The 13,289-nt window shown below is 43.1% G+C and overlaps 1 protein-coding gene across 5 annotated transcripts in view; it reads right to left on the reverse strand.

The window, feature by feature from the left end:
- The window catches only part of rxraa (retinoid X receptor, alpha a), a 100,931-nt gene that overhangs the window by 63,330 nt on the left and 24,312 nt on the right, over nucleotides 1–13,289 (reverse strand). For all 5 annotated transcript variants that reach the window (XM_041059272.1, XM_041059270.1, XM_041059271.1 and 2 more), the window contains exon 2: nucleotides 11,143–11,256. In XM_041059272.1, the coding sequence (XP_040915206.1) occupies nucleotides 11,143–11,256 (114 nt within the window). The remainder of the gene's footprint in view (nucleotides 1–11,142; nucleotides 11,257–13,289) is intronic.

Here is a 13,289-nt window from a genome sequence, read left to right on the forward strand (position 1 = left end):
CGCTTAATTATCGCATAAAACCAAGGTGCCATCAGTGATAATAGACTTGTTTGTTTTTCCATAAGCTCTAAATACTCTTTTTAAGCCCCGTGACCTTTGGCAGACAGATGGAGGGCAGAAAAACACAGCCATCTCTCGTTGTATTAAGCATAATGATGTCAACAGACACTCTCCTACGTGTGCTTCAGTTCACGTGTTCATCATGTCTCTGTAAGTGCCGTGTGGATGTGCATCTGTACGGATGACAGTGTATGGAGCATTTCTGTGTCCCTCTCTGTGTTTATACATGTGTGTTTGACACTTGATACTGTCTGTGCGCTTGTCTCGTTTCGATTCAAACGCCGTGCCACTGAGCAAAGTCTGAATAATGGAACTGGCGGCGCGTTGGTGTCGGGTGAGACGCTGCCACCACTAAACTAACCCGGCTGTTGTGTAATCAACAGGCTCACACACACGTGCCCTGCCTGTGTATCACAATACATGGAACAGATGGCAGGGAGGGTGTTAAATAAACACAAATACATGCTCATTATCAGCTTGGGTTACAGGCAGCTGCTGCCGCTCGTTTTTGCCTTTGACATAGATGTCCTATAAAATCACACCCCGATAAACTCTATACATACGAGAGTTAAGAACAAATCACAGAGCAGAAAGCAAACACAAGTCATTTTCGGAGGGGGGGTGAACAATGTGGTGGCTCAGCTCTTCTTAATCACTCGCCTGTGTGGTACATGATAAATCTACAATGCTGTCAAGCACATCTGGCAGAGAGATGAAAAGAACGCAGCCTTTTAAATGGAGTAAATGTATGCACACAAATACATTTGAGCACAAAGACACAATCATCTATAAACACACACACACAAACATAACTATACCCAGATTGCTCCTGCAAAAAGCAAATGCAAAGGCATTAGGCAGCTTTTCTTTCTGGCATTAAGCTCTTGTCCTGATACTGTTGTCTCCCTGGGATAGGAGATCTTTACTTGACGAGCATTAACAGATAGGGACTCAATGTTCCAGGTCCTCTAATATCTAGCGCAAAACTGTCACATAAATGATTAACTCCTTCCTGGGCGAGCCCCCTGCAGCCTCAGGGAGGAAGCAAGCAACGCAGGTGAGAGCGTAAGCGAGGATGACGCGCCCATGACATGTATAAAATGTCAGAAAAGAGCTGAAGGTGATGCCTTGTGAAAATATTTGCAAGATTTCCTAATAGATGATTTAACTGCCTGATGAATCACATCCACGCTACTCTTAAAAAAAAAAAACAAAAATAAAGACACCTGTCAGCTCGTGGTCTGTGGTCCTGCTCTGTTAGGACACTATGTCCACTATAAAAATGGTTGTTTTTGCTTTTTTTGTTTGTTTGTTTGACATCGTGCTACCCTTCTATTCACCTTAAAGGTTCGTGAACCAGGAAATCTTATCAGTATGATTCATAAAGGTCTGGCTAACTGAATCACACAGCCAAAACCATGTGTTAAATAACAAGTGGAGATATGTCAATGCTGAGCCACTGAGTTTCGACTTTGCCCCCACTCCTCTGCAATCTCTCACTGTCTCCACCACCACACTCTCTGGATATTACTCTCCCTTTCCTGATCCTCATTTCAAAGTCAGGCTACCATTGCTGCACAACCACGTTAGTCAATTAGCTCAATGTCAGTGACTGTAATGGACTTGTGGACATGATGCCCCTGTGGCGTTTGGTGCGCTCTTTCACACAGGCTCTACTCCAACACACAGTCCCATTGACTGAGCCGCCTGCATGGGCAGACACTAAAGGTCAACTTTCTGCAACAGTTCCCCCGCCAATGCCCCAGGACTCGCTGCGCCTGGAGCACATGGAGGGTGGGCAAGAGCACGGTTGGATTAAGGGATAATTCCAGTTTCAAACAACCTCTGTTTTCATGGATTTTACCATAATTTCTATTAGGAATCACAACATTATACTCAACAAGTCACTTGCTGAGCTGTCAGATGTTCAGGTTTTATAACAAACCCCTTGGTTCGCCAAATTTGTTCTGAAGAGAAAACAAAGGCAGTTAAAAAAAAACAGTTTATAGTACTTGCTGCAGGCGTGGGTGCACAGTTTGTGTGCATCATTCCGGGTGTGCTCACATTTGGTTTTACAGAACCAAAGTGGTTTGGATGATCTGGCTAAATTGTTTCCTTGTTTACAACCTGTAAACATGATCATCTTTGTTGTAGCCGTGTTGCCATGTGATCGCAGCAGGTACTTTGTAGAGCACGATGTTTCCATACCTGCAGGAAATAACAGCCATAGCAATGAAAATAAGACCCAAGTTGTAATAAACTGGCTTTAAATATCCTTGCACTTTTGTTTTGCTCCTACCAAAAACAACCACTTCGGTCTTCACTTCTCAGACTTTGAGACCTGCTCCTCAGTTGTTGTCATTTGTTTGGTAAAACAGGGGCTAAAGCTTCAGTGTCACCACAGCAGCCACGTCTGCTCCTCCAGGGCCGCCAGCCGCTCAGACCAACACCAAGTCCCGACAAGATATTTCCATTAGCTGCTGCATTACCATCACCCCAGCCTCCCACCCCCACTTCTCTTTCTCCATGCACCTCAAGAAGCGGCTCTCTGAGGAAAAAGCACGTGGGAGTTGCAAACGCTTCTCCCCCACTTCCACCTCTCACAACCCAGCATGTACTGGCCCGCATTAGCGCACTCGGGTGGGCTTGTTGCTGTGCAGCAGAGACATGTGACATCGGGAGGTCAGGGCTCTGCCACCCTGCCTCCCCGACCGTACTCGCACACACATCAACTGTGGACCTCGCTGACCCTTTGTCCTCTACCCTGCGCCCCTCAGTTCCTGGTTTGCCCTTTGCGGAAGCACGAGGGTGGAGCCTGCGAGAGCTGGGGCGGCAGGTGCTACGTTTCTGACCTTCCACTTCATGAGATCGGCTTCGGTGACATTCGGATCAAGAGCTTGGTTGCGCTGCCTCTCCCTCCCCCCACCGCCAAGCTGGCTATAATGCCAAGCGTGTCGAATCGCTTTAGCGTCAAAGTACCGACAGTCCTTCCCCCCCTCTCCCCTCCAACTCCTCACCCCTCTCTCTCTCTCTCTCTCTCTCTCTCTCTCTCTCTCTCCCCCCCCCCCACATCCCTGACTGTCTGGCTCTTTCTCTCTCCCTCTGTTTCTCGTCCTCTGGGAACAAGGGGGGACGCACAGAGTCTGATGATCTGTAGCTGCCGTTGTCCTTCAAATTCCAATCGACAAAGCCAGAGGCAGACGAACAGCCAGAACCGCCACTGACAGCAGCAAGCTCCCAGTCCATTCTAAAAGGACACCTGAGCTCCCTCATCACCTACTTAACACACAGACCAGTGAACAAACAAGAAGTGGACTGACATGGACATGTAGAAATTTGATGTAATATTATGATAGAGGGAGTTAACATATGAAATAACTAAAAAAAAAAAAAGAAGTCTATTGCTACTTAATTAAACATCGTGACCCAATGTTCAAACTGCAAAGTGACACTACAGCTTTCTAAGGCCAAGAAAAATGTTCCTGCATTTTTGTGTTGTTGTTTTTCATAGTTACCAAAGCAGCCTCGGCTGTTGCAAGCAAAGCATAACAACCAGGAAACGCACGATTCGGAGAGAAAATAAGACTTAATAAATAAATCACAGAAATTGGCCTCTTCCTTTGGTCTGGCCTTGTCCAAATATCTGGCCCTGCCGCTCTTAGCTGATCCAGATGTTCAACGCAAAACTTTTTGAATTTTCCATAATCTTAGCGAAAAGAGGAAAAGCAAAAGAGGAACCCTTGTTTGATGGCATTTCACAAAATTAAACTTTGCACTCTTGTACTTAATCATGTTCATCTATCACAACACATTGAGTTTTTTTGCTAAGTAAATAAATTTTCTTGTCCATTTATCCCTGCCTGTGGTGTATTTTTCGGGACACAAAGAACACATTTCCCAATGTTTATTTGCACAGTGGAGTGCAGTGTGTCATGAGCCAGCCGCACTGTTCTTTTGCATATGTGACTGACATACAATTCTTTCATATCCTAATTTTCCTATGTTTATCTGCAGTTAGAGGAGGGGAGTGGAGTGTCCCTCAACACTTACTCAGCCTCGCTGATATAAACATGGTACTCAGGATGAGGTTTAGGAAGCCAGGAGAGCTGAAGTGACACTGTAGCCTCTGACTCTGATGCTTTTATCAACTGGCCAAAGCAAGAGATAGAATCAGAACTGAGATTTCTGGGTTAAGATGTACATATTCATTCATATTCATACCGTTCGTTAATTTGCCCATATATTTCAGTGGAACCCAACGTGCTTCGCTGTGATTAACATACTGTTCTATGTTAGGCAACATGGGGCCTTAAGAATGAGAACTTGCTTATTCATGTTTAATTAATGTTAATAAAAAATGCAGGGATTCTTCTACTTTTCTTTTTTTTCTTTTTCTTTCCAGATGCAAAGCCTGTACTGTAAACCTCATTCATGGGGTCAGGATCAACTCCGAGGAGAGCTGGAATCTGTGGCAGAATGAAATTTCACCTCATCTGTGAAAACTGCCTCTGAGAGAATATATTATCTACAACCTAAATATAACCAGGGATGCAACAGAAAATGCATGTAAAATAAAAATGACTATTTTCTGCTTTAAACAATACAGGCAGTCCTCTCTGATTTTAAAGAGAAAAAGGAACAATGGACAAATTTGTATTCCGCTCAAAAAAAATGTATTAGTCATTAAATTATGCTGTACTCCTGATAATTTAAATTTAAATTTAAATGTTGTTTCTTTTGTGCCACCATGATCCAAATTTAAATTCATAATGATAGCCTTTGAGAATTTGAGCCCAGTTAAAAAGTCAAGTTCAAATCTCAGCCCTCAACTCTACCACCCTTAATTACATTGTGGAGATGACAATGACTGTGTGATAGTACAGATACGACCACTCGCCGCCTGTCCCCTGTGTCCCCGGCTGCCTGCTCGCCTCGCTCTCTGCTGGGTTTGAGCTGTAACAATGAGATAGTATTTCACTCTGATGGTGCTGCTGGGGGATTATAGGCTCAGAGAGTTATCAAAGGCTTAGTCGCTCTGATTTCTAGTGACCCGCCGTGGATGGCTGCCGTCACTCTGTGCAGCACAGAGACCTCCACCTCTGCAGTTGCATCCTAGCTGCTGGTGCGGTGGCAGCTGGCCACCAGGGACCGTGTCACTTGGGGGAATCCCATTGACAGACATGATGGACAGGTATTATGGGTATTCAGTAAATCCCCTTTAGATAAAAGGACTAGCAAAGTGGTTATTAGGAAACAATAAAAAAACGACAAAAGGAGCATAACTGCAAAGATAGATGGACATGGTAAAAACTCACACAGCGGCTAGCTGGTGTACACAGTAGAACACCTATCAGCTAAAGAGCTTGATATTTCCCTCAGACATCAGCAGAGATAAAACCAAGGAGTGAATATTGGACTTTGTGATGTGGCCAGAAACATGACTCCAAATGAATGCTACAGTTGGTATGTGTCTGCTGGATGTGTAAATGAGTAACTGTTTTCTAACACATTAGCCATATCAACTTTGTTTGAAGCTTTTTGCGCTGCGTGCAAGTGGCAAAAAATCTATTCATGAAGGTTTAATTTTGACCGTTCATTATATAATACTTAGAAAACCTGTGGTTTTGCAGTAGTTCACTGGTTCTGCAATAAATTAACTCAAATAAAATGAAATATCTTGGCTCAAAATGTAAACTGGACGTTTATATTAGGTGTGTGTGTGAAAGAGTGTCTTTAAAATGTGGTCCTGGAGAGGTTTTAAATTTGTTCTGATTAGATTTGTCACAATTTTTAACTTTGACAAAAGCCATATTTTTCTTTTTTTAATTATCATCTGCTGTCTGACGTCAAGAAAACAAAAGTGATATTTTGTAAAAACACTGCAACAAAGCTGCTTTCAATTAAATGGCAAATCTTTCAACAATGAGCCTCTCTATTCTGTGATTTAACACAAGAAGCGAGAGATATTAATCAGGTTGGATTTTAGCATGCTATCATTGTTTCCATGTTTATGTATATGGGACCAGGACAGGGATTAGAATCTCCTCCTCATAATACACTTTCACTAGATTATACAATATTTCTGCTTCGCATCCCTGTTTCATTTTTATAACTAATGTATTTACCATTCACAAAATGTCAGACTTGAAAATCTTTTTAAATAACAGCACAAGAAGGTGGTATGATTCTTGGGAACCGCAGCCAATGCATCTCACAGTATCTGATATGTTTAATATAAACTCAAAATTCAAAGCCAATTAACTGAACAGTTTGGCACTTCTTATCCCAGTGTTGACAAACCCCAGTCCTCTGGCTTCAAGTAAATAACCATTAAAAAAATGCTGATATTAGCTGGTTGCTGCTTGAGATGAGTCATGATAGTTAGAGTTTGTGTATTAAAAACAACATGTAGTGTGTGTGTGTGTGTGCTGATGAATGGGGGCCAGGGCCCATAATCTGCAACTTGGCGTCCTTTGGCCCCTCTGGTTTCTGACCTGAGGAAGCAGCCAGGGACAGCACTGACTCTGTCCAGCCAATTAGAGGCCGGGGAGCGCGGGGAGCACGGAGCACGCTGAGGCTAACGAGCTCCCTCTCTGTGACCCTCCTCACCTCTGCAGGACCCCACGATGGGAAATATGAGGAGCCGGGAGCCGCTTTAACTCGCCAAAACCTCCCCAGCCCCTCACTTTAGCCTCCTTTACCCCCTACCCCCCCGGCCCACCCCAACCTCTAGTCTCAGACCCTGCTGTGTGACCACAAGGTCTACAAACACATGCTGCTTCACTCCCTAGCCCCACCACATGGCTTTTTACTGCCATGCTGATGCAAAAAAGCATTACATAGAAAAAAAAAATTGAGCACGTACACACACATTCCTCGCACAAAGCTGGAGCTCTGTCACTTGCATTTCCCTCTAGTTTACTCTGGCTTGGTTGTAGGTGGAGAGGCAATGGACCCTCTTTCCAAGTACTCTGAATAGTAAATGGGTTCCAAATTAATTGGCAGGATTTGTGAGGCAGTGAGATAATTCTGAGGCACTGTAATGAAGTGGGACTGCCGTGAACGCTAATGTGGATTGGCTCTGAGCATAATTGCTACGTATTTAAACAAAACACCACCAATAAAGAATGATGAAACAACCGCAAACAATACACCTTGTGTGTAAAATCAGCCGGCAGAGAGAAACTGAAGACAGGACAGTCAGATCATGCCGGTACATTTCCGGGGCAATAGCCAGCCACATCCAAAGCTAATGAAATAAAAAAAGAGGGGGAGCCAGTAATAATCATCTAGGTCCAACACCCCCACCCCCTTTTCTCTCCAGGCAGAATTGGTCCTGTCATTTGGACCCTCCAAACACGGACCATATGTGAGTTCAGCCCTGGCAATCAGACTGCATTGTGGAGCAGGCGGCTGAGTTCATCAGGAAAAAATTAGCCCGCCGCTCTGCAGGCCTCGCTCCCATTGGCCAGTCACGCGGCCCGCTCCGTTTGAGGGCACCCCAGACATTCCTGCGGATAATCTTTTCCATTCCTCTGCTCAGCTTGGTGAGGACAGACCAAATCACAGCACAAGGCCTGCATTGTGAGGGCCTTTTCAAAAAGCCCTGTTTTCAATGCCGTCTCTCTTTTACGCTTTCCCTCTCTCTCACCTCATACACCACTATTCCAAAAAAAGAAAAAAGAAAAAAAAAAAAACGTTTTTCCCATCATGACTCTTTTTTCTAATAAAAAAAACACTAAATGATTGCTTTTTTGAAATAATCCTGCGGAAAAGCAAGGTCCTGAACACTACATTTCTCACGGTCCCTTTCCAGTAAGAGTTTGTTTTTGAAAAGCCCAAACAATGTAAAACCACTGAAACCGGAGCCTGGCCACATCAGTGTGCAGCCTGGAGTTCAGCAGATCGCTGCTGAATACGGCTCCCCGGGCGAGGCTCACAAGCCTTCCCAGAAACCTCCTGCTTGGTCACCACTACACGCCTCGCACCTCCCACAGCAGCTTGTCATTGTGGCCGTAGTCGGGCGGCTGGAACGTTGAGATTGGAGGACAATCACACAATCTGGGGACACTGGTGGATTTATAGTAACACGTTCCATAATTAGACCCATGATTATTACAGGGTCCATAAACTTTAGACTCCAGGCTGTCCACCCTCTGCTGCTAACAGTTACTTCACTTTCTTTGGTGCACTCTGCTCTTGGCTGCTCAGGAAGCGCCAGTGAATTTGTTTAACATCTCCTGTAGCGAAAAAGCAACAAGAAAAGATAGTAAAACCCAACTTTTCAACACTTTCACTCCTCCTCTCCTCGCCATTTGCCCCTGAGTCTGAGGTAGACAAAATAATCTGATGTGACGCATATCCTAGTGTGCTACAGGTCTTAAAATAGCCACAACACAAAGAAGGAAAACCTTTGTTTTCCTTCTTTTTCACTTCAGAAAGACTATACTTCTAATCCAGATGCTCCTAATTGTTCAGGAAACGCGTCCACCCTCACTGCAGGCTGTAACAGTAAAAAATGTTGCAATCAATCAAGATAGCTCTGTAAAATACACAAAGATGGGGGTGAGGTTGGCGGAAAAACTGTGCACCTCACCGATCGTGCTGAAACTTGTCCGTGAAAAAGTATTTGCCTGTGAAAGAGAGAGTAGTGGGTTCTCATCTTGTCTCCACTGAGACAATAAAGTAAAAAAAAACAAACTTCACCTCCTAAAGAGAAAGTAAGGTATCTGGATTTACATTCTCTATTTGCTTTTAAGAGAACTAAAAATACAGAAAGAAAAAAACTTTTTTTCAGACAACTGTTAGACAAATATACATGCTGTTGTTTCTCCGGTGATGTCAGGCTGCTGAGGCAGATGGGAATTATGTCCCTGGTGCAGGTTCAGGCTCAGTGTCCTGCTATGAACTTGTAACTTTGCAGTTACAAGATGGTCTCTGTAACAACCAGTCCATGTTAACACAAACTGCATACGTTTTATGAGCATCAGGAATCGAATATGATTTACCAGTTTACTTTCCATTCACATTTCTGTTCCTTTTTTTTAAGGTTTCAAGGTTATTGAGGATGACTGTGTTTCTGAACCTTAAAATAAAATGTGTGCGCAGTAATGGCTTTGATCAGTGTACTCATGCTGGTAAAGTGGATTGTATCACTGTCAGCTTTAAAGGGATGATTTAAAATATGGAAAGACCTCAAGGCAGTTTTGATACAGACTTGAAAGAAATATGCATGCATTCTCTTTTTGCTTATCAAATTCAGATTGTACTTTAGATTGATCAGATTTTGTCATTTTTGCTGTTATCTAGAAGTTATAATACACAGCCTTGGTTTTCTTTTGTTTTTTTTGTGTTTTGTTTTTTTGGCTGCGTCCTTAAGAAGAACAGTACTTCTTTTCTGAAAAACAACTCTTTTCATGCCTTTTATTGAACATTTAAACATAGTGTTTTCCCTTATTTGTCCTTGTTTGGAAAACAGAACAGAACTTCATGACCACCTGAGGACCGATTCAATAGAACATTTAACAACATTTACTCATATGTATTTTAAATCCACTGAACCACTTCACAGAGCAAATTCCACTAATGCAAGTAAGAGCACTTCAAGTAGGGTAGAAATTAATTAAATCAAGCAAACCAGGAAGGAGCCTGATTGATTTGTAGTGCTGCAAAAGATGGAACAAAGGAGCTAAACTCTGGGCTAATTCAAAACAAGACAAAGAGGGAAAACATTCAGTTTCTATTAGGAAATGCTTGTATTGTTCAACAATAAATAGCTGAAAAAAAAAACTTGGGAATATGTAGTCTATATTTATATGTTTTTAGATGTTTTTTTTCAGAACCATCTCAAAATAAAAGAATAAGCCTCCATACTTGTTCTTCTTCCGTGTACTGAGCAGTATTAATGACTGCAGAGGATAAAAATCCAAAAGTATCTAACTTTAAATTCGAGCAGCTGATCCGGTGGATCGGTTTATATGTTTATGCGACTTTGTCTTGCCATTCGAGTCATGCTCTCCTCACATGACAGGCAGCCCAGCTGCTCACAGCACTGACACTGCAGAAGGAGTGAGCCTAGAGGATATACACTGATCACCAGTTACTAGTTTTAAGATTGTGGCTGTATGGTGTATATATACATAATATGTGTACTGTATATAACCACTGTTCAGCCACAACCTTAAAGGTAACTGTTCTGCACAAGTCGGTCCCCTGCTCATTAGTCACATACCAGACAGTTCAGTTCAGAATATCCACTAAAGTCAGAGCCTACTTGCCTGTCGTAGAGGGGGTGGGGAGTGGAGGGGCGTGGGGAGTGGCTAAGGTATTTGGAGGAAGGGGCCGATCTCAGAGCACCTCAGTTAACTTGTCGATCACTGGGGCTCCACATGCAAAGACACCATTAATCATAAAATCCAGACTGAGCGTTGCCTCCAAAAAGGCCCCCAGACACACCTCTGACTGGAGGCGATGGTGTGTGCATATGTGCACACATTGTGTAGCACAAACAACCAATGCTTTACACTGCATGACAAAACCAGTTGAAGTTAACTGTCATAGAAACTCAACTCAGATCTTAAAAAAAGCCTTTCTATATGTTTTGAAAACATTTCTTTTCAGGATAATATTGTTCATTTTGTTAAACACAGAGCACGCAAAAATTATGTAAGATATATTAATTATCTCAATTTCAGCTAAGAAAACCAAATCTACCGTATATAAAAACATACTGGTTTCTGAAAAATATCATTTTGATCTGCCTTTGACGTCTTCAAAGCAGATTAAATTAAATGAGATGAGATGCTATTTTAGATGATCAGAGAGTCTCACTAGGTGCATCAGGTCACGGGGTGCACTTTAAAAATAACAGGCTCGTCATGGCTAATTTTTCTCATAAAAATGCAGCTTCTAACCCGCAACTGATGATCCTTTCTTGAGTGCATCCCCTCACTATTGTGATAAGAACACACACAATAACACCAGATGCATTTCTTACCTGGTACTTCACTGAGGACAAGCGCATTCCCATGAATTTTACACAAGAACTAAGTACCTATGGAGCAACAGTACACACAGTGTTACCTGAGGATAGGCGACGCTGATGGAGGGGACACACGCCGCTGAAACAGGAACAAGCTTCGCCTGAGCGACCTCGCTGCATGGGAGGAGCCAGTGAGCACTGGGGCTTCAGGAACCCTGTGATGAAAGGGATATGAGAAAATACGTAAATAAGAGACACAAAAAAAGAGAAAGGAAAAAAAGAGAAAGAAAAATTTAAAAAAGAAAAATGGCTTCTAGGGAGTACAAGATTAACAGGTCTCTTCTGAGAGTACAACACCAGTCTAACAAAAGTCTGACACCAGCTGAAAAAGGTAAATGCCAAAATTAGGACACTGCGTTTATAGTCTTTGTTTGGTGTTCACGGAGGGAAGAGGGAGCAAGTTAAAATATATATATATATATATACTCCCTCCTGCATTAAGCCACCAGCCATCAGACCCAGCCAACCTCTCACATTTAAAGCTCTGTGGCCATCTGGCCCTCTCCCTAACCTACGCACTGGTGGCACCACACCGCCTCACTGCTCATGTCAGCTGTGTGGCTATACCCAGGGTGAGGGCTCCAGACAGAACCTACAGAATGCTGAGTGAGGTTGGCCTGGAGGAAGACAAAAAGCGGTCGGGCACGGGACCGAGGTTAGCAGCTCTGTGTGTGCAAAATGCCAGATTAGGCCTGCGTGCCTCCAGGGCCTGGACGAGGCCGTCTTACTGTCTGTCTCTGGGGTCAAAGAGGTCATTTTCAATAGGGAAGTCATTATCCAGCACAATGAAGCAACTGAGTAGGCTGTACCCCCTCCGGACTAGCACTCACAAGCCACTGACATCATTCAGCAAAGAAGAAGAGCAACAAATAAACCTAAATTGAAGAAAAAATAGCTACAGTTTGGGGAAATACTTTGAATTACAACACCCTGATAATCAAAATTTTGTAGATCCACCAGAAAGTTGGAACCCAACAGACCATTTATCAATCATTCAATTGCAAAAACGTGCCAATCTCCAAAACCACTAACCCTAACCAGACTTAAAGTGGCTGAGTGGCATTTGATTTCATGATTGACACTGTAGCCTTTAGCCAAAGTGGAAACTTCTGTGTGCACTTTGCTTTTCTCAGTCAGCGGAGGATTCACTCCATCTTTATCGACTGGGTAGCTCATGCGGATCTCATTGGCATCGGCAGGTCTGTGCAAATCCAAACTTTATTCATTCCTCATGAGGACCTTTAGATTTCCAGCAAATATCAAGAGCAGCAGGCGGAGGAGCCCCCCACCCCCCCACCCCCCGTCACTGTGCTCTGAGCCCAATAAAGCGCCTTTATTTCCACCATGAAAAACATGTCACTCCAGATGAGCTCAGAGAATGACATTTAAAATAGGCAAAGGGATACTGAATTAGTTACCCATGATAAGCTGTCTGAGATGCTGATACTTTCTGCCTATAAGGGTGAGCAAGTGTGAGTGTGTGCCATGTGCATGTGCATGTGCAGCAATGTGGATGTGTGATGAAAGGGAGGTGGGGTGGGGTGGGGTGGGTGGTGGTTCATGCCCGATGCATTCTTCAAAGCTTTGATTAGTATTAGGGATGAAGCAGGGACTGACAAGGCAAAGCAAGTCTGGACCGGCGAGAGCAAACGCAGACAGACTGAGATCATCCCCAACATCATGAATTAAATAAAACAGACGAGGAGGGCATTTTGACTGTCTCATTAAACTACAAGTAAACATGTATCTCCTCCGACGCTTTATCGCATTGTTTTCAAGCACAATAATGCCATTGTTGTTATCAAATGTTGGAAAAAGTCAAGTCGAAAACAACAGCAATGACACTAAAACGCAGTTTTATGGTTATCATTAAGAGTAAAGGCATGCTGGAAGGACATGAATGAAAAGTAATGACAATTTATGTTGGTGATTCTATATAATAACAACTTAAAAGTTGCCTGGACTTTTGTCAAGACTGCGTGTGTGTGTGTGTGTGATTGTGATTAAGTTCTGAATAAGCTGTAAATTTGTTGTCAATCTTACAGGATTAACATCTCCCCAAAATACAATCAAGCATATTTTCCTCTTAGCTTTGGTGCCATCTATCAATTGAAACCAGTTCAGTATAATCTGCCAAAATTTGGAGATATCCGTCTGTCATCATGTCATCACCCCAACACAAGAGCTC

Source organism: Toxotes jaculatrix, chromosome 16 (assembly GCF_017976425.1).
Source record: "Toxotes jaculatrix isolate fToxJac2 chromosome 16, fToxJac2.pri, whole genome shotgun sequence".
NCBI lineage: Eukaryota > Metazoa > Chordata > Actinopteri > Toxotidae > Toxotes > Toxotes jaculatrix.